This window comes from Maylandia zebra, linkage group LG16 (genome assembly GCF_041146795.1).
Source record: "Maylandia zebra isolate NMK-2024a linkage group LG16, Mzebra_GT3a, whole genome shotgun sequence".
Taxonomy (NCBI): Eukaryota; Metazoa; Chordata; class Actinopteri; order Cichliformes; family Cichlidae; genus Maylandia; species Maylandia zebra.
In genome coordinates, this window is record NC_135182.1 from 4,056,756 (window position 1) to 4,078,420 (window position 21,665).

Here is a 21,665-nt window from a genome sequence, read left to right on the forward strand (position 1 = left end):
TATGAAGTGAAAGCCAATCAGCTCAAAGCAAAATAAGTGATCAGACACTTTCACTAAGGGGCGAGTGATGGGCTCTGATACATATATTACTGTTTGCTCATACAAACCTCTGCTCCCCAGCGCTAATAAAATAATAATCTCTACTTCAAGGTTTGACAGTAAAAACAACAAAAAAATAAGAAAATAAGAGAAACACTGTTCCATGAAGCAACAGTGTTTGATGCAGAGAGACGCCAACAACAGGTTGACTAGGATAAGATGCCAGCCGCATTCGCTAGAATCGTAAACGTGCCGCTTCCTACTGGGTGTCATTAAATCCCTCTGACGATTGTTTTGAGTCACACCATCTGTCAGCCACTTTTGCTTTTTCATCTCTGCTCCTGTGTGAGATCCTTCTAAGCTGATTTTAATAAAAGTCATTTTCTCTCTCTCTCTAGTTTTGGCCCTTCAGTCCACAGGATTCAATTTTGCTTGCAGACTTTACCAACGCACCAGTGCGCATTTAGTCAAGGTTGCTGGGATGCTGTTGAAACAAAACATGTACGTCTAAAAAAAGAAAAGAAAAGTCAGCTTTTAAACTCATGCCAGAAGAAGACGACTTCTTGTATTTTTTTCTTTTCTTTGGTTTTTTGTCTTTGCTGTAGGTTTTCTGTATACGTGGACCAGCTGTTAATTCACCTAAAATCTAGCGTGGAGTGAGGGTGCAGCTGAACTTTGCTCCTTGTTGCTTTGTGGTCTAGTGTTTCCCCTCAGCTCTAAGCTCGCCGTGTGGTACCTACTGTACACCTGCACCAGTCTGTGTGTGTGTGGCTGGACAGATGGCCATGTAAGTTACTTTGTCAATGTTGGGGGGGCGGAGTCTCAGGACCAGCTGGTAACCCCCCACTCCCTTGTTTCCTCCTCAAAACTCTGCTTTCTCCCTTTCTCTCCCCCCGCACCTCCTCTGTCCAGCTCCAAGGAACCATCGGGGGGTCCCCGCTTGATTAGGCGAGATTAATAACAGACCGCCGTGTGTCTGTGTGTCTGTTTCCCCAGGAGAAATTGTGTCAGATTGAACATTCTAGCTAATGTTAACCTCTCCATGCCTGCCACTTCTTGCCATTCTCATGGTAATATTTGCCTGACTCCACCCACCACAGATGTGTGTGTCTGTGTGTGCATTTGTCCACTACTGTACAAATCAGCGTGCGCCCTCGCTATGTTAACCTTGTAATTTGAACACTAAAAAGCCAAAAAGGGAGACGTGAAAACACGATTAAGACGAGTTGTTCTGAAAGGCAGTGACGTTGTTTAAGATTAACAAAAAGAAAAGAGGAAAGTGTTGGACAAATTCAAACTTTTACCTAAAGATGGAAAAAATGCGCCTGCTGCACAAAGAGTCTGAATCCATGTCTGTAGTTATATTTAAAGGCAAGGACTTTTAATCAAAGCAGCTGCTATTTTTTCGATGTCGCCGTTCATGCTTTGCATTGATGACTCACTTTGGAGAGCCTCAGCAAACATCTGCGTCTGTGCGGATGAACGGCGCCCTTACCTCACGCACTGAAAGCCCTGCTTCAGGTAGAGCCTCAGCTGTGCTTACGACTGAATCGGCTTACGTCTGCGCCATTGTGTGTCAAAAGTGTTGCGTTTATACGCCCGGACATTTAATTATTCATGCAAGTCGATATGACTTTGCATCTAAACATCTTTGCGCTCAATATGCATGCGAGTGTGAGGTGTCTGCATACTGTGTTTGTGCATTTATGCATGTGCCAGGAAAGAGCTAATACAGTCCCAGCTCTCAGTCTGGATTATGAAGCTTTCCAGCAGGTTTCTGGGGGGTTTATGTCTAAAATCCTAACTAGAGAGAACCCACAACAGCCAATTACACTGTCTCTAGGGCAAAAGTTTGCGTGTGTGCGTGTGTTTCTTTCATTCGAAAGGTATTACAGGCGCATACACATTCAGAGAGAGTGAATGTTAAAGTGGAGCTGGCATCTGGTGCCACTCAATTAGCTGTAGCCTGCTTGCCAATAGCCAGAATCCATTTAACTGCCAGCACAGAAGCATGAGTAAGCACACACACTTTCAAACACACACTCTCTCTCCTCTAAGAAGCAAACACAAAACAGTGACAAGATGACTCTCAACAGACTCACAAACACATCCCTGGTTGTTTTCTAGCAGGAGACTTAGACTTTAGTTTAAAGCGTACGCCCCTTCATCTGCTTCTCTTTTGTTTTCCTCTGTCCACATCAGACATGAGTTGGTAAAGCAGGAGCAACACACACACAAAAAATACAATTTAATACATAACATGATCTACACGTTAGTATTAACATGTATTCCTCTGGGAACTGATTTAATTTAGCATTATAGCATATTTCACTATTAAATTGATGATACTCTAAAATAAAGTCGTGAATCTTCATCCTGACACTTTATCCTGAACTCCTCTTGCACACAGCTGCTCACTTTCCTTTAAAATCTCTTCTCGCATTTAATATTTGTGCTTATTTACCCCCTTGTTTGTAATAAAAGAAGGTAAAATTTGTTAAAGTTTAGATCTACAGTAAATGTAGGAAAAACATGTAATTTATTTATTAACTTTTTAAAAAATGACCTGACTTCCTGCTATTTTGGATGTAACAGTCAGCAATGTTCAGAGGTCATTTTACTAAAGCACTGTGATACTGTAGCCAACTTTTCCTGCATTTGACAGCGAGCATGAAAAGTAGAAAACTCATTAGCAGCTCTTGTCTTACCAGATGCAACTTTGATCATTTTCAGTGATTCTGATAAGATATCTCTGTGATATATTTAGCCTACATTCAATGTGCCAAATGGTCTCAGTTATACTTTTCGAATACGTGAATCCACCGAGGTCCACTCATGTCCAAATGATGTAAATTTCATCATCAGACGTGAGGGTCTGTTTTCTATATATACAATGCACCAAGTACTCATCCGCCCTCTGTGGAGGATTTTAAGCGAACTTCACAGAAGCATAACAGGAATAATCGCTCAGCTGTCATATCTCCAGCTATCTGTGTCTGTGCCCAAAATGGACTTTACATACTGGAAACATCTTTTTTGGAAACTAAAGCAATTAAAAAAACAAACAAACAACAACAACAACAAAAGCTGACAGGAAGAACTAATATAAATGGTTCCATCACAGGCTAATGCTCAGACCTTAAACATGCCCTTAGGTACCAGCAAATATGGTTGGCTAGCAAACTGTTGAGGCTGGGAAAAATGGATCTCAAGAGTCAAGGTCCAAGCCTAGCTTAGTAGAGTATTAGTACTAAACCTTTAACCTACTAGTGAAAGACTAATACATTATCTTAGTTTTCATACACTTACATCAGTGATCTCACCTCTTCTGCGAGAAGGTTTATAGTGCCATTTTCCCAATGTTGATGGATGTGTACTAGATGGCTCTGACTCAAACTGATAAAGCTGTGCTTCAACTTGAAGAGCTATTCATTTGCAACTCTGCAAATGAATAGCTCTTCATCTAAGTTTTGGACTGCTTGAATATGCAACGAGGCCTATGGCGAACTGAGAACTTCCTACCGGGATAACGAACAAAGAGGTCTTTCAAAGAGCAGGCACCCGCCCTTTAGCCGATGTTGTCGCAGAAACGCGCTTCCACTTTGCATGCCATATTCTACATCTACCCCCTTATCGCCCGGCCAAGATTGCCATTACATGGTTCCCAACACTGGCAAGCGAAAGCGAGGCTGACCAAAGATCACATGGCTTCGAACGTTTATGGATGATCTGAAAACTGTCGACATCGCCTGGGATGAAGCCGAAGCAGTCGCCGCTGACTGACGATGGAGATTGTTAGCTGCCCAATGCACCGCTCAGCATAGGTGGAAGTTCTAAGTAAGTGAAAGTACGACTAACAATCAATGGATTTAGAGGTTTTTGGTGGAACCTAATGAGGGAAATAGTCTTTTTTTTTCACTAGGCATCTTGACTTGTCCCGGCAGAAGAAGCCTTCAAGAATGGCAGGAATTACACTGAAACAGTGAAGCAGCTCGATGGAATCACCATCTCTGATTTGGCTTTATGGAGGCAGAAGAGACCATATTTGGATAAGACAGTAGTGTGCAGTCAACTAAGGAAGCTAATTTGTTTTGCAGGGTGCATCAATTGACTGTATGGGTGGTTCGCACAGGAAGAGATACCTGCTAATTATACATAGAAATGTGTCACAGTGACCAAAAACAAACTGGAAATAATTAGCTGCAAACAAAACCTTACAGATACACAACTCTTTGGCTTGTATATTAAAAACTATTTTTTATCCTGGCCAGATAAAGGACGTCAAAGTCCTCCAAATGTAAACTGCACTGCGTGTTTGCTGTGTTTGTGCCGCCTATCCGTTTACCTGTCGCAGTGGTTGCACTTGAATGGCTTCGCTCCGGTGTGTTTGCGGTAGTGTCGTGTCAACTCGTCACTGCGGGCAAAGCGCCATTCGCAGCCCTCCCATGAGCACTTGTAGGGCTTTTCACCTGCAAAGGAGAGACAGGGAGGAAGAGAGAGGGGGAAGGTGTCACATTTTATAATCATTTTTACATCTAATTTCACACGTCTAAACTACAGCTGTTCGCTAATGTACAGGTTACCACCCCTGGCTTTTTCCAAACACACACACACACACACACACACACACACACACACACACACACACACGCACCCAGACAGCCCAGAGACCAGCCAGGCAGACAAGTTTTAACACAACAGCCATTTCAATGAGCCAACACACTCAATTAGCTGTAAATGAAGTCTTTCAGCACAGCGGCATGTTAATTCATAATCCCAAATTCACCCTGAAATGAATCTCGTTTTGTTCCCTCTATTACCCCACAAACTCACCACCTCCATCCCACCATACACACACACACACACACACACACACACACACACACACACACACACACACACACACACGAACACACATGAACACATATGCACACCCTGAGGTGGGTTGGGGTGGGTCTGAAATGTAAATGAAGTTTCATCCCCCGGTTCACCAGATGGGAGAAGAGATGGTCTATTGTTCTCAGCCTGTAGTTATCTCTCCATGATAGAAAGCCTTCCAGCTGTGCATGTGTGTATTACGCTGAGAGGTGTGTGTGTGTGGTGTGCAGGAGCAGACTGTCTTCAGATGGGACCTGAAGATGTCCGACTGTGTACATGCTTGTATGAGATTTCTCTCTCTCTGTGCGTCTGTGCGGGATGAGCAGATAAAGCAGCGAATCTGGGCCTTCTAACAAAACCCCCCTGCACACTTCCACAAAAATAAATAAATAAATACCACAACTAATAATAAAATGAGTATTTAGCTATGTTACAACAGAGTTTCAGAAGTGTACATGAATATCTCCTTTATTTATCTCCTTTGGACATGAATTCATACTTAGGCTCCTAATAGCATCAGTGCTAACGACCGGTTCTGGATTGCAGTAAATGTTGTTTTAGTATCTTTGTGTCTCTGTTCTGTATCTTATGCAGGCTGAACTCAGAAGTTTTCTTCTGGCATTACCCAAACCGTGAGTTCAGTTTGCACAGATTGCTCTTTCATTTCATCAGTGCCTTGGACCTGTAGCGGTGCTGGTTTAAAAACGAAAGTAGTTTGATAGCTGCTTACTAGTTATCTAATGTCCATATGCTGTGTTTTGTTGGAGGATTTTGGCTTGTGATAAAAGCTCAGCGAGGCTCATTATTTTTGCAGATGACCTTGAACTTTTCTTTTGTTTCAGCGCTCCTCTTGCTTCAGTCCAGTATTTAAAGAAATGCGGGACAATGCTTTTAAATATAAACCAAACCTGGGTTTTCTCTACTGCACCCTGTGCAGAAGAGGAAAAAAAGACTGTCTGAATGTAATTGCAGACCCCCGGTGTGTGTGCGTGTGAACTGTGGGGTGGTAACTATAATTGGGGTCTTAATGACTCTTAATGGGAAGTAATACAGCAGCTTACAGTCAGTTAGCCAGATGTCCCTGCAGCCCCTCTACTCTCATCACAGCACACACCAATCTTCTTAAGGAGACAAACACAAACACGCACCAATTCAGAGCTAAGTGGAACTAACGTGGAGCCCGAGCGGTACACAACATGGACCTGAAAGTCAGCCGTCACTGCCATCAAAATTTAGAATTTTCAACCTGGAAAATCAGACTAGAAATACACAAAGCCAAGATGGACAAACTAGTCTCAGGCATATATTTAAAAGAAAAAGAAAAAAACCTGGTGCCAGACCCACCCACAACTTGGCTTTGTCAGTGATTCAAACAAGTCTGGTGTTACAAAAAAAAATAAAAAAATAAAACCAATCAGAATTTTGTTGGCGGGATTCACTTTTATCATCATCATCCTCTTGTGTCAGAGCCAGAAAAATGATGAAAAGCTTGAGCAAGGTTGAGACAAAGTAACTGCTGGAGGAACAACAGATTCTGCCTTAACTGAAATGATGTTGGTGAGACCCTAAGTTGCTCGCTTCTGACGGGCCGAGGGATGAAGAATGCGTGCAGCATGAAAGACGACTAAATGGTTGGTTCACCAGGCTGCCCACTAAGGTACCATTTTAGGTGCCTAGCACAGAACTGCGTGAGTTGAAATGGCAATCTGGTTTGAAAATTAAGTCTGAGTAGTTGAAAGAAACATGAACATTTCAGACATTTTTACATATACAGCTTCCTTCCTTTCTCTCAGGTTATTTATCTTTTTTTGCTTTTTATGTCCGCAGTATTACTGCAGGCCATAACGTCTCTGTCTTATAATTTTTTTATGAAGTTTAATTGTCTCAATTCATCACCTTGAATCATTGCAGCAGTATAGTACAGCTACAAGAAAGTACACCTTCATGCGGACCATGATGTGAGGTGGCGAGCCGCTCTGACAGCAAGGTGATGCAACGAGAAGTAAAAGATGATGTGCTACAGGAACATCCGACTGTGAATGATGCCCTTCTTCCCCTTTATTTCCCCACAGTTAGTGCATCTCTTTGATCGGCTGCGTGTTTTCTCCGTAGACACAACATCACTGCAGTTTCAGTTGGACTAAATTAATTCCAGATCACGAGCTCTGCTCTCCAGGATTTGCATATTCAAATTTTCCAGTCAAATCTCATGCAGCCTGACGCAGATTCCCACAACAGGGATCTGGGTTTCGTTCCCGTCTCTCTGCTGTAAATTTTTAGCGACAGCTCTTCTTAACCACCGTAGTTTCTGATGTGTTGTGGATCACTGTGGACAGAGTGTCTCGGGGGGCTCAGAGCAGGGTAATCTCATCTCTCCAAACTTCTGCAGCTGCCATCTGTATTTCATTGTGTTTTATCATTAAGAGTCAACTATAATGCTGAGGTTTGTTTCCATAAGTGACACCACATGTCTTGAGACAGTACAGCTTGTTGGCTGGACCTAGTAGGCTTCACATAGCACATCTACCAATGGTACTGCTATAACTGGTCTATATGAAGATTTAAAGTTTTTTATGAATGAATCAGTGAAGTTTCTGATTTAGAAACTATGCTGATGGCTTTGGTGTAAAATTCATTTGATCATTTAGTCTGAGAAGTGGCGATGACTGAAGGTAGCATAAATGGTAGAAGGAGGTTTGACTAAAAAACGTAAGAGCAGCTCATTTAAAATACAAGCTACTGCATTTCACTCCTTGTAAATTAAACTCTCACCAGGGCACTTGAATAAATGCACAAGCACATATATCACAGGAAAGCAGCCCATGAGCTGTGATGAAACAAAAACACGCTGAACATTTCCAGACCAGTTATGTCAGATGCCAAAAGTAAAACCAGGACTGGATCATAGCTTTGAATAGATTTAGCGCGTTTGACTATCTGATTCAAAATGCCACCTAAACTGGACAGGTACTTTAAAATATGTGAGTAACACATAAAAAAGACTTTGTACCAACAAGGTAAAAATCAAAGGGCTATTAGCTGAAAACATGGCATATCTTTCCATGGTGTGCAGTGTGTCCTTAAAAGATTTGAGGGAGCTGGACAAGTGTAGGACAAAAGAAGCAGTGGAGGAACTAAAAAAAAAGAAAGAAGAAAGAAATCTATGGCAGATGTGTCATGTTCTGAGTGAGTGTCTGCTGTTTTTAGATGTTTTTTCGTGCTGGCTTGTTTCCAGACCTGCATCACCCATCTGTGATTCCATCAGAGGCAATCAGCAGGCCACTGCAGCCTTCTACTCATCGCCAGTCCGTCAGCTACTCCTATCGTGGTAACTCAGCTCTTCTCTTGTTATTTGCATCTTCGTATTTTAACTGCAGTTTCCTTGTGTCTCTACTTTGCTTTTGCTGTTCCTGGAACAATACTCAACTCCCCTGCAGTTCGCTTCGGTGGTCATCTGCCACTACTCACCTGCTCAGGCTGCATAACCTTCGCTGGCTGTCCGTCACAACTCATCCATTCAGGCTACATGCTTCAGCCGCGTTCACCTCACCTCCCTGCCCTTCTGCCCGCCGCATCTCTCTGGATCTCTGGAAATAAATGAATGGATAAACCAACTCTCTCATTCTGCTCCTCAACCCAACACTGACTCTGTGCTTCAAGTCATTCCTCCATTTACAGGCCAACTCTTTAGTTTGGTGTCGATGAAAACATGATCATTGGCCCCGGTCTTGTCCCCCTGTCATGGTTTGGGAACGAGGGTGCACTGGGCACGATTCAGCTCTGGCGGAGTTCCACTTGTTCCCCAAATATCTTCATTGGGACTTTAGAGAAAAAAGTTGAGGGTCAGGGTCCCTCGATGAACTCTGACAGGCCAATAATCCTGATGTTGTTCCAGTGAGTACGTCCATCTAAGTCAATATTCTTGTTCTTGAGTTTAGCACAAGCTTGAATGATGCTTCGAGGCCTGGATGCGTTCTTCTGTCGAGCTGGCTTTGGTCTTCAGGTCAGTCAGTGTAGCTTGTCCGTGTCCAGTTTAGCTTTAAGAGAGGCAAGCACTGCTTTAATGTCGGAGGACACGGTCCTTGATATGGACTGTTGGTGCTCCTCCAGTAATAATAATAATGGATACTTTATTGATCCCCATGGGGAAATTACTTGTTTTTCTCTGCATTTGACCCATTCACTCAGTGAAGCAGTGGGCAGCCCACTAAGCAGGCGCCCGGGGAGCAGTGTGTAGGGACGGTACCTTGCTCAGGGGTACCTCAGGGTAGCCGTTAAGTGGATTCGATAAGCTGGCCTATATATATATATATATTATATATATATTATATATAATATATATATATATATATTATATATAGGCCAGCTCAGTGAATACCTCAGGCAGCAGAAACCCAAGAAAGAGGAGGGAGACGAGGAACCAGCATGGAAGGACAGGCCCCTGCACGGTATGTACCACCGGCAGATAGAGGAGGTGGCTGATATCCAGAAATCCTACCAGTGGCTGGACAAAGCTGGACTGAAAGACAGCACAGAGGCACTAATCATGGCAGCACAAGAACAAGCTCTGAGCACAAGATCCATAGAGGCTGGGGTCTATCACACCAGGCAAGACCCCAGGTGCAGGCTGTGTAAAGATGCCCCAGAGACAATCCAGCACATAACAGCAGGGTGCAAGATGCTAGCAGGCAAGGCATACATGGAACGCCATAACCAAGTGGCCGGCATAGTGTACAGGAACATCTGTGCCGAGTATAACCTGGAAGTCCCGAGGTCAAAATGGGAGATGCCCCCAAGGGTGGTGGAGAATGACCGAGCTAAGATCCTGTGGGACTTCCAGATACAGACGGACAAAATGGTGGTGGCTAACCAACCGGACATAGTGGTGGTAGACAAACAGAAGAAGACGGCCGTAGTGATCGATGTAGCGGTTCCGAATGACAGCAATATCAGGAAGAAGGAACACGAGAAGCTGGAGAAATACCAAGGGCTCAGAGAAGAGCTCGAGAGGATGTGGAGGGTGAAGGTAACGGTGGTCCCCGTGGTAATCGGAGCACTAGGTGCGGTGACTCCCAAGATAGGCGAGTGGCTCCAGCAGATCCCGGGAACAACATCGGAGATCTCTGTCCAGAAGAGCGCAGTCCTGGGAACAGCTAAGATACTGCGCAGGACCCTCAAGCTCACAGGCCTCTGGTAGAGGACCCGAGCTTGAAGGATAAACCGCCCGCAGGGGCGTGCTGGGTGTGTATGTATATATATATATATATATATATATATATATATATATATATATATACCTTTTACCAGTAAATATTTCTATTTCCCTCAGGGGTTCATAAGTCTTTGTTACAGCTCTGGTACAGCTGTAAAATATGTGAGTACATGTGATTCTACAGCAGATCACTTCAAGCTCTGCAAAGAACCAAAATACCACCCATGTTCAGCAGCAGTATCTGAATGTGTGAATCCTTCTACTTCACTCCTCAGAGTCCTCTGTGGTCTGACTATGGGACCAATATTTTCTACATAGAATAGAAAAGCACTTGGCAGCTTATCCTGTAGGCCTGTTGAAGAAATGTTACAATCTCAACCTACATGTATGTGCTTGAGTGTGTGTGTGTGTGATACGGGGTATGAGTGCGGGCCGCAGGTGCCAGACAGGCTGTCGTTTCACACTCGTTTTCTGTAATTGGCCCAAGCCCCTCGTCTTCCTTCAATAGGACCCCCCTCAAATACACACACACACACACGCACACACACACACACACACACACACACACACACACACACACACACACACACACACACACACACACCATATCACGCGCACACACACACCATATCACGCACACAGTGTTAGAGGAATGAAGCAAGGCCAGCTTGGGCCTGACGCCACAGCAGCCATGACGCCAGCCAATTATAGCACGGCAAGGCAAGGATGCATGATAAAGTCACCTAGCAACTGAGAGAAAGAGAGAAGAGAGGAGGGGGGTAGTGGTGTGTCTGTGTGTGTGCGTGTCTGTGTGTGTGTGTGTGTGAAAGAAAGAGAGAGAGAAAAAGAGAGAGTGAGAGAGCGACTCGGAGAGAGATTAACAGGCATGGACAATCCACCAGCCACCAACCAATTATGGAAGAGTGTGATGCAGTTGCTTGGCAACCCAAACTGAATAAGCAAAAGGGAGAGAGTGAGAGAGAGAGACAGGTTGGAGTTTTGATTCTATGGGGATGTCGAGGGGTTACAGCAGGGCTTCTCCTGACTCCACATGAGGTTGTGGTGTCACCTCATGGGGGTGGAGGTGGGGGGGGGGGGAAGTGGAGGTCTCGACTTAAACCGGAATGACCAGTGTTTTAACCTGCATGACAGAACACAGACAGAATACACCTCACATCACGTAATATTGAGTCACACAATACAAGCATCATCATTATGAGGTTATGCAGATTTCATTGAACATGCACCTCATGTCCATGGAAAGCTTCACAAATGTTAATGCGGTCCCACTGCTCTCGAATGCAGTGACTCAAGCAAGCTACAACAGTATGCTAAAGAAGTTTCCGAACCACACAGACCCGAGTGGAAAATAACGCCTCTCCTTCACTACATGAAACTGTAACCTACTGATTTGTTGTTGAGGAACTGCTGCATGTGACATAGGACTGTTGAGGAGTGTCTGACTCTGCATTTACACACTGTCACCTACACCCGCCTGTGATGAACTTGAAAATGTTGACAAGTTCACGACCCAGTCTGGGTGAAACGTGGCCAGCCGAAGTGTCACCCTGGTTAATTTTGTTTTGTAAAAATAAAAAACTGATGGAGGTGAATTTTTATTTTATTTAAACTTTTATTCTATTGCTTAATGTTTCCAAGAAATAACTAATTCTACAAACAACAAATAATCACAGGTAACTACATGCTTACCGAATCTTACGACATGAACTATACTATTGTACTATTTCAAAATAAAAAATGTTATCTTGGTAAAAATGCATAAAATTCTAATACTGTAAACAGTTCAGGATCACCACTATTGACACAGCTCACTTATAAAGGTATTTGTTGCATATTGTGGCTGGTGGTTGGTTGGCAGTGACATTCTGTGCTCTGGTTACACAGGTATAATAGAAAAGGTAAAATGCAATTTATATAATTCCTAATTTATTTACCATTCTATAATAATTGGTTATATACTCCCCCCCTTTTAAGGTTACATACCGACTTTACGTTTTTTTGTCGTTCTCCTCTCCTCCTCAGTAAAAATACTTCCAGGAGCTACTTTATTGCACACTGAGTTTATCTGTACACTTTATGGCTGTAACAAGGCTGCTATTCATTTGCTTCATTAACTATTTCTGTTGCTGCAGCTGCATCGCTCGGATACCGTGAAAGGTTCAGTTAGCGCAACATACCTGCTAACTTGCACTAAATCACTCACACTGAGTGAGGTGCTGCAGACTGCTGAGAAATTCATTTTCACTTTAACTACCATTTTCTTTTCTCTTCCTCTCTTGCTGAACTTATGTGGCCTGTGGCTGACAAACGGGCGTTTCTGCAGTTTGACTACATCACTGCTGTTTGCATCTCTATTTTATACAACAACAAAAAAAGACACCAGTGATATATGCTTACACTGGTTCAGCCAATGTATCTTTTATTACTTTGTTTAATCAAACAATGCATTAATAATTGTAACTAAATTAAGTTAGGAAGGATTTTGACTGATTGCCTGCAGAAGCTAGGCATAAGATGATAATGACAATCAGCATTCCAGCGAGCTGCAAAGTGATGCATGCAAATCCTCATATTTTATTGCTCTTATGTATTTATTCATTTACTTTTTTGGCTGTAGAACAAAACTCCTCCACACTGAGCTCGTGCTCATTCAAAAATGTGCAGCAAAGACTTTTGAAAGGCAAAGCCTCTTTCCAAAACTGGCCAACTATCCCGCTAACTTGGCTGCCAAATATGTAGTTAAGTATATTGTGTTGAAGCGCAAAGTGATACAATTAGCTGTGTACTTCTTTTAAAGATCCAACCACATCCAAGAAACTGAAAAGTAAAACAGTGGAGAACTAGACAAACCCTGGCTGCGACTCAGAACAGCGCCGGCTGGGCACTTTAGAGATTAAGTGAATTCATTTGCGTCTATCCGTTGCATCTATTAATGTTTCTGTTCACCCCTAATTGAACATTTCCGTATAAGAAAGGAAAAAAAGGAGAAATTGTTTTCAGTATGAACGCTTTAATACGTTTTCTACAAAAAAAGGAAATGAAGCACACGTGCAGCATAGCCGCTGACAGACCTCAATATAATGATGTTTCTAATGGCCTCTGGTGTGCACTATGTGACAGTAAGTGTATTGACACTGTGCAGGCTTTCTACTGCTGCTCCTCCCTGTAGTTTCTGCTATGCTAATCCCTCCCTACATGTATGTTCAATGATTTATGGTTATAATAACCCAAAAAGAGGATTAAGCTAATTAAACCACAGCACTGCGCTTGTAATGAACACATCGGGAGGGAATACACCACCCCCACATTTATGCCACACACACGCGCGCGCACACACACATACAGAGTGTGGAAGCTACTGTGTCTTCAGGGTGTCCTCTTCGTCTTTTTTCCCCACAGTGAAGGATTCTGCCTTTAAAAGCTCATCGTTGGTTAGCATGACTCGTCTGTGGAATAATCAGAAGATTAAAGATACCCGAGCTCGCGTCAGGGCACCAGAAAACTAGCAGCTCCACTCTGGATTAGCTACAATAAAGCTACAGTGGTGGGTTCCCCCAGCTATGCCAGGTGCTGCCCTGGAATGTAATGCTATACTTAAAGCAATGCAATGGTTGCTGGGGATCATATAAGCCTGTAACATGCTGGATTTATGATGCCAAAGTTGCCGGTATTAATACAGACGAGGTCTTCAGGCTACGTACTGTGATCCTGGTGAAACTGCTAACACTGTATGATGACAACTGGAGGACATAAACCGCTACAGTAAATGATGGTGTGGTTAAAGCTAAAGTTGAATAATGCTACCTTCAGGTGGTACAAATCTGCACATCCCCTATGCTGCAGATAAATGATGGGTTCAGCCCGAGTCACTCAGGCAGAAGTTTTTAAATCCAGGAGGCTTTTTTTTGTTACCTCGAAACTGATGAGTGGATTTGTCAGAATGTGAAAATCAACTGTGCACTGGTTCCTGTCACTAAAACTAGAGATACACTATGCTGCCAAAAGTATTCACTCACCCATCCAAATCATTGAATTCATGTGTTCCAATTACTTCCCTGACCGGAGGTGTATAAAATCAAGCAACTGGGCATGCAGACCGCTTTTCCAAACATTTCTGAAAGAATGGGGGGCTCTCAGGAGCGCCAGCAACTCCGCCATGAAGTGTTCGGCCATGTAAAATCACAGAGTGGGGTTAGTGGATGCTGAGGTGCGGAGAGTTTTGTTGAATGGGTTTCTACCCTGGAGCTTAATGATCCAGTTATGAGTCAGGTATTTATAAGCCATAAATACCATATTTCGGTTATTTATCTGTCATTTGTTATGACTAATGATAAATGTCTTGGTAAAATCTTTTAAATCTGAATAACCTTCAGAAACATGGATCTGCTTCTCTGTCATAATTTACTTTGTGACCTATACAGATGGATTATTACAGAGTAAAATACAAGGAATATAAAGTTTATTCATCTTAGGCTACATCAGTCAAATCCATCTTTGATTATGAGTCTACTTCAACAAGCCAAAGCCTGTCTCCTCATGCTTTCACTACAGAAAACTCGCAGCTCCCTGCCCCTTCCTGGTCGCATTAGCCGGCATGTGTTCTGTTTGAGGGTCACAGATGGGGCAGCTGCAGTAAGCAGCTAAAGCTGCACGTCAGACCCAGTTGGACACGGCTGAATTCGCAAAGTAATTTACTACCAGTCTATCAATCATCAGGCAATTACTGAGGCAGGGCCTTTCTGGCACTGAGGTGATATCAAGAAGCAAATGAATAATTCTGGAGGATCATCTGAGAAGCACAAGAAGAAGAAAAGAGCTTTTAATCTCTTTTAAAAATCCATCAGATGTTTTCTTTGCAGATTTCTGCGGAAACTCAACCAAATCATAGTGTGAAACATCATAAAACAGCACGCTAAGCTGTACTCAAAGCTTCCAGCTCCAGGCTAGAGTCTTTAATTCAAAATCAGAAGCTTCTAACCCGCAGACATCATCAGACAACACCTCTTCCCTCCTTGCCAGTCAGAGTTGTACTTTTCTTCCGCTTCACTAACTGAGGGCAGTTAAACAGTCAGGCACGTTTGTCCGAAACTTCTTAGTTGCCACGTCTGTGTGCTGCACTTTACTAAAATCATGGGGAGCATTTCACAGTGACAACTTTGAGCCCACTCTGTGCACTGATCAAAATGTTTTCAGTGTTGTGTTTTACAAGTTCTTGCATGCTTTCAAACTGCAGGAAAAAACGCCACGTGGAAAACTTTAAGTTCATCAGAAACACTAGTGGCATCGTGAATTGAATTCCTGGGAATGCAATTAAGGTTTTACCTGTGTGGGTCCTCTGATGTGCCTTCAGGTGGGAGCTCTTGGTGTAAACCTTCCTGCAACCATTAAACTGGCACCGGTGGACTCTCTTCTTGTTCTCTGGTATGTCTCCTGCCAGACTTCCCACCCCTCCCTGCTCGCTGTCACTGAGGGCTCCTCCTCGGCCTGGTGGGGATGGTAACGCTCGCGCTGCTACCAGCTTAGCCGCCCCTAATCCCACCTTCTTTGCCACCAGTTTGAGCGTTAATGTGCCGTCTGCTGTTGCAGTGAGCGTCTGTGTGGGCTTAATAAGGTGTCGGCCAAGCTCCGGTGATGATGGCGGTGTTAGGGAAGTGACAGCGGCACTAAGCTGAGCTGCACTGACTCCTCCGAGGACTTGCTCCTTGCCTGTGAGGGTTTCAGGCCCAGCTGATGTCTGGTTCTTGTTGGGATTGGGAACGTGTAGAATTTTGGCCTGCACCTTGGGGAGGGTCACAAGTAGCGAAGGTGGACTGGGCTGGTCAGGGAGGCTGGGAAGGAGGGGGTCCATCAGGTCTTCATCACTGTCACCCCCCTGCATAAACGCTGGCGTTAAGAGGCAGTCCAGCTCATCGTCAAAGAGCTCTGAGAGTCGCTTGGGCTCGGTCTGTAGATACCGCTCCAACTCTAGACACGTCTGCAAGAGAAGCACAAACCGAGGGTCAATATTTGTGTACCTTTAAAAAGAACAGTTGGCTATCACAGTTTATCCAGGATTATAACACAAGCTTCCTATTTTACAAACGCTCTTTAAACGACTGTAACTGTTACCGTTAGTGCTAAAACTCAAAGGGTTTTGGAAAGAAGAGAGGAGCTTTACGGAGGTTCACGGTGTACCAAAGCAACACAGGGACAAGCAGACAGAAAAATCAGCCCCTCCGAGGTGCGCTTCACATGACTGTGACTCCTCAATCACTCTGGGCAAGAAATTCAAATGCTTTCCTAAAGATGAAAAATCATAAATAAGTCCTGCTGACCTCTATGACACTTGTGTGATTAAGAGTTTAAAAAAGTAAATTTTCTCGTGTCCACAACTGACCACCTTGAGATTTTTGCCTATCCTGGTACTTTTACTGCTGACATAAAGTAAGGACAGTTATTGTTTTCATGCATGAAAAAGTTTGGCATCAAATATTTGAACAAACAGCCAACGCACTGCCTGGTGTGATTTTTTTTGTTTGTTTTTTTGTACATTGCTATACTCAGTACGTTTCTCCAAACTGCAGACATTTCAGAGACCTTGTTTACCAGTCTGTTTAAGTTCAGGTACCTGCTGTAGGCTTAATATTTCTCTGCAGCTGTTGACCATGTTACCTGGCACACGGCCGTCCTGAGAGAGGAGGGATTTAGCCTGTGATTGATTGCTGCTGCCCGGCCAAGCTCTCTGGAGCCCTGAACTGTGGAAGCCTTTCCTGTTCCCACCCCCGCTCACCCAAATCAACCAACCATGGACGTTATATCGCAAGACAGGGAAAAGAAGGGAAGTCAGATGACAAGAGGACAAGTCCAAGAATGACACAGAGGAAGTAATGGAGACAAGGAGGGGAAAAAATAAGGAAAAATAAGCGAGTGATCCTAAAATTCTTTATTTATCAAGCAACAACAGAGACATCTGCACTTTTTTTAAAACCACTGTTCACTTGCTGTTGGCAGCATCACCACAGTTGTTGGTCTGCCAGCCTTCAGTGCCTCGGTCAAGGGCACCTGCCACATTATCTCAAGGGATCTGAGCCAAAAACCTTCCAGTCACTAACCTACTTTTACTACTGCGAGGCTGCACTTCTCCTTTGAAAACTTTTATGCTTTCTGTGATTCTTGTTTTGTCTCTGCTAAAAATCTACCTACTGCACTTTTCAGGTCTCAGAGAAGCTGTTCGATTGATCTTGTTGTTGCTTTGAACGTTCTGACCCACAACACAGCTTACTGCCGAAATCCCGCCTGCATGTTCAGGCATGAAAAAAAAGACATGTGTACCACCTATAGAGGTGCATGATCTAAAGAGATACAAGTAAAGCTCACACACCTGCTAATATGGGGGTTAGCTAAAAAAAACAGCCTTCATTAAAGAGTAAAAAGAGGGTAAAAGGAGAAACACTGAGAAGTACATGTTACTGAATACAGAAACGGATACAAACCAGATGTTAGACCACAGGAGTTCAAAGCAGCAGCTACATTTTTATGATGTCTTATCATATTCTTTCATGTTTACAATAATAAGGCACTTTTGGTTTGGAAATGTAATCCTGAAAATACTTAAGGATGGATTTCGTGACTGCTCAAAGTCAAATCTGATCCTGTTTTCATGAGCAAATGTTTTTGCTCTCTGTATTTTACTTTTTCATATTGGTGACACATCTTTCAATACGCAACTTTAAACAACAGAAGCTAATTTGGACTAAATTGTAGCTTCCCTTCAGCTCAGACTCAATCATACTGCGGTAACAAGCAGTAAATTAACTAAATTAAATTAATGTGCATAATTTTGGAGGCACTGAGGACTTTTATTCTCTATAAAGACCTTTGACATGAGGGGTTTGCATTTGCATGTCATGAGTTTGCTTTTCTTTTAGTCTTTCCATCTTTGTCTCTATTCTTTAACTTCTATTGGAATGATTTTCCTCATAACGGTGAAAAGTTTACGAACACCATCCACAAAATGGGACGCTTATCTCGGAAACAGTAAACACTGGATGCCCGGACGCTGGTATATGTAGAAGACCAGACTGTGATATGATAAATGCAGCTACTTTTGTATCTCATCACAATGTGTTTCATAGAAAATACAGTTGGAAAACCTGGCTTCAAACCATGTAGTAGACAGAAATATGTTTTCAATGTCTGTGTTGCTGTTCGGTCTCACAGGAACTAAACAAAATGTTTTGATCTTTTTTCTTTATGTCAAAAGTCCCCCACTCTGTCCACTCAGCACTTTCTGAAAGCTACCTGGCTGTGGCACTGTCTGTCCTGCTGCATGATGCATTTAATGTCTCCTCTTGGAAAATGAATTTCCTGCGTTTGGCCAACGGCCTTTGGCAGCCTCAAAGTTCTCATCCTGATCCTCTGGCTCCTTCCACCTCTGTCATTGAAGCAAATTACAGCTACTAGATAAATGTGTGTGTGTGTGTGTGTGTTTTAGCTGCAGCTGGTTGACTCCGTCCATTCAGACGGGCCGGCTCTGGAGCTTTACTTCGCTCAGCCTGAGTGATGAGACAAACCAACACATTTAGTCACAACATCTGTTGAGTGGTGATAAGCTGAACTTCCTCTCCGTCTTTCTTTTCCCTTTTTTTCCTTCTGTTTAAAAGAATGCCCTTTCCCCCCTTAAGGATGCACATTTGCATCTGAATAAAAATCAAAGATATTTCTTAGGGGGTGGGGTTGGGGGGGGGGGGGGGGGGGCGGGGGGGGCTTCCATAAAGAAACTTGAAAATGATAAGCATGTTTGTACCGACATCTTGCAACAATGACTTTTGTAAAGCTACCAGTGCTGCAAGGAAAAAACCTTCTTGTTAGCCTTTTGTCCACACAGTTGCTTTGTTTTGTTAGCGTTTGTGTTCAACTCATTCATTGCTGTGTGCAACACAACAGAGCAGGGCACGCTAAAGGGTCTGTTATATCTCCGTTTAAAGATTAGGTACCGCTAATGGATCAGGAAGCAAATCGAAACTCAGGCTGCCAACTGTTTTATGGTGAGATAAAAGAGCCTCATGCTTGGATATTGGAATAATGATTACAACGATAGGAAGCTCTACAAGAAAAAAATAATGAAATGACACATTAGTCACCTTCAATGATTTGAAACTTAATGGAAGAGGTTATTTGAGATGGCTTTGGATCTTTGAGAAAGGATTTAATTTTTCAATTTCTAAATAAAGACCAAACCAATAAATGTGGTAATTTAAACTTAATTTACCATTCTTGTTTTTTGTTGTTCTGATTGGATTCTGATTGAATTTAGTTGCTGAGATTTTAAGTTTTACAACAGAATCTGGCAGGTGCTGGAGAACTTGGTGCAATCCTGGTTTAATCCTAATCCTGGCATGAGCAACTGGAAGAAACAATGACTCACTTTCAACAGTATGAAATGAGTTTAGAAATGCTTAAAAAAACCTTTTCCCTCCATCTCCACATGGATTTGACAAATGTGACAACGCAGCATGTGATAAAAACTGAATGGAGAGAGAATATTTTCATATTTTCATGACAGGTCCTACTTTTTAACCTTTTTTTTCTGTGCTTTTGCTTCTTTATTAAAAACAAGTCTGTCTGAGTTGATTTTAATAACATTTTATAACTCAACGGGCTTAAGACGATATCGAGTTGTAAAGGTCATCTAAATGAGGAGCTCTGAATTTATGGGCTTCTTTGTTTGTGTGTTTGTTAATATTATTGGAGATTATGCCTTCATCCTGAGGGATTAGGCTCTTAAAGCTTGCAGAGTACATGCAAAGTATTACTAGAGGTAAAAAGAAAAGTTTTGCAAGATTTTCACTAAAACACTGTTATCCTCTCCGGGTCTCAGCAGAATAAAGTTTGGCTGCTGTACTGTATGTGTTACATACATAATTCATCATCCTGGAACACAGCCGCCGAGCCATTAATATTAGCTTGCTTTGATACTGTAAATACAGCCTCTGTCAGTGATTTCTGAGAGCATGCTGTACTATTGTTTTATCTTGGACTAGAAATCAAAAATAGAAAGGTCTGCTTGTCTCCTGGTGGGGGCTGGACCGATGCTGACGATAGTGGGAGGTGGGTGGGGAGGACAGAGGGTAGAGGGAGCCCGAGGCTGTGCAAGAAGAGCGAGCGGCAATCAAACCCACGGCCAGCATTGAACGCGCCGCCTCTGACATCACACACATGACCTTCTCCTTCATCTGTCTCTCCTACACACCATGAATATCAGGTAACAATGACATGTTGGGCCTGCAGCATATTAGTGTGTGTGTGTGTGTGTGTGTGTGTGTGTGTGTGTGTGTGTATGACTGTGGATGCTGGCTAACAGCTCAGACTGATAGCATGTGCAGGGCTCACCTCCTGTTTCCCTGCTTAGTCCCACACCATATGGAGAAAGGTCACATCGAATAACACATACAAACACACACACACACATAGACACACACAGACACACACAAGCACAGCGTGGATTTTACAACGAAACTCTCCTTGTTGAATCATCAGTGCAAACAATGCAACACGGAGCAGAAGAAAATCTCGTTTACTGAGAAAAAAGGTTAAAAACAAGCAAACCTTTGCAGGACAAAACCAAAAAAACTCACTGTAGGATGGAGTTTCGGATCAGCAGCTAACATCCAGAAAAAATGAGCAGATGAATGAGAAACAAAGGTATTTTGACTTGCGAGCAGTTATTCCATTAAGATGCACAATACACGTCAAATTGCTTTACTTAAGTACAGCTGCAAGCAGCAAGGGCTTTGCAAACAAGTACGACAGGTAATAAACGTCACTGTAAATGTGCTAATGTGACAGCAGAGCTACAGATTGGCTTCTTATCATTAGCAAAGGAGCCTCAATAATTTACAAACATTGTTGAATGATTCAGGATCGTCAGGTATTTCTGTGAATTTGGAAGAAATACTTCCAGAAGCAGCAGCTCTGCTGTTCATTTTGCTTTTTTTAGTGTTCCTTCATTGAAGTAAATGAAGAAAGATTCAAAGTAGTCAAGTCAAACGAGGTTAGGGGCAAATATGGGGGGCGCCGCTGCCGTGAGCACGGACCAATTTATTTGAAAGCCATTCCGAGATTCTACAATTTATTTATCTGTAAAATCAACTGCAGTGCATTGGAGTGAGATCAGCAAGTGGATGTGCTCCATGTGATCGAATGAAACAAAAACAATCAGGAAAAAAATAAAAATTCAATCTTTGTCCCCCTTGAATCCTCTATTTTCCCTTTGTATCTGAGTGCCTGATTGAACATCTCTTCTAAAAAAGCTAGCACTAATATGCAGGTCCTGCCCTGTGTGTGTCCTCAGCCTGCTGAGGTCCATTAATAATGAATGCAGAAAGCAGAGGGCTTTGGATGGAAGCGCTAAGAGCTTTTGACAGACAAAGGATCATCGAGGACGCAGCTCAACAAACAGACTAAAGTGGATTCAGCAGGAGATGCTCCGTCTGTGTTTACATGCGCACGGTTATCTGACTATTACCAACATTTC

General features: G+C 43.0%; 1 protein-coding gene across 1 annotated transcript in view; it reads right to left on the reverse strand.

Annotated features, from left to right (window-relative positions):
* klf7b (Kruppel like factor 7b) overlaps window positions 1-21,665 on the reverse strand; it is a 68,313-nt gene that overhangs the window by 10,368 nt on the left and 36,280 nt on the right. Inside the window, exons 2-3 of the mRNA XM_004568940.4 lie at window positions 15,473-16,124; window positions 4,385-4,508 (exon numbers count right to left, since the gene is read on the reverse strand). Of these exons, the coding sequence (XP_004568997.1) occupies window positions 4,385-4,508; window positions 15,473-16,124 (776 nt within the window). The remainder of the gene's footprint in view (window positions 1-4,384; window positions 4,509-15,472; window positions 16,125-21,665) is intronic.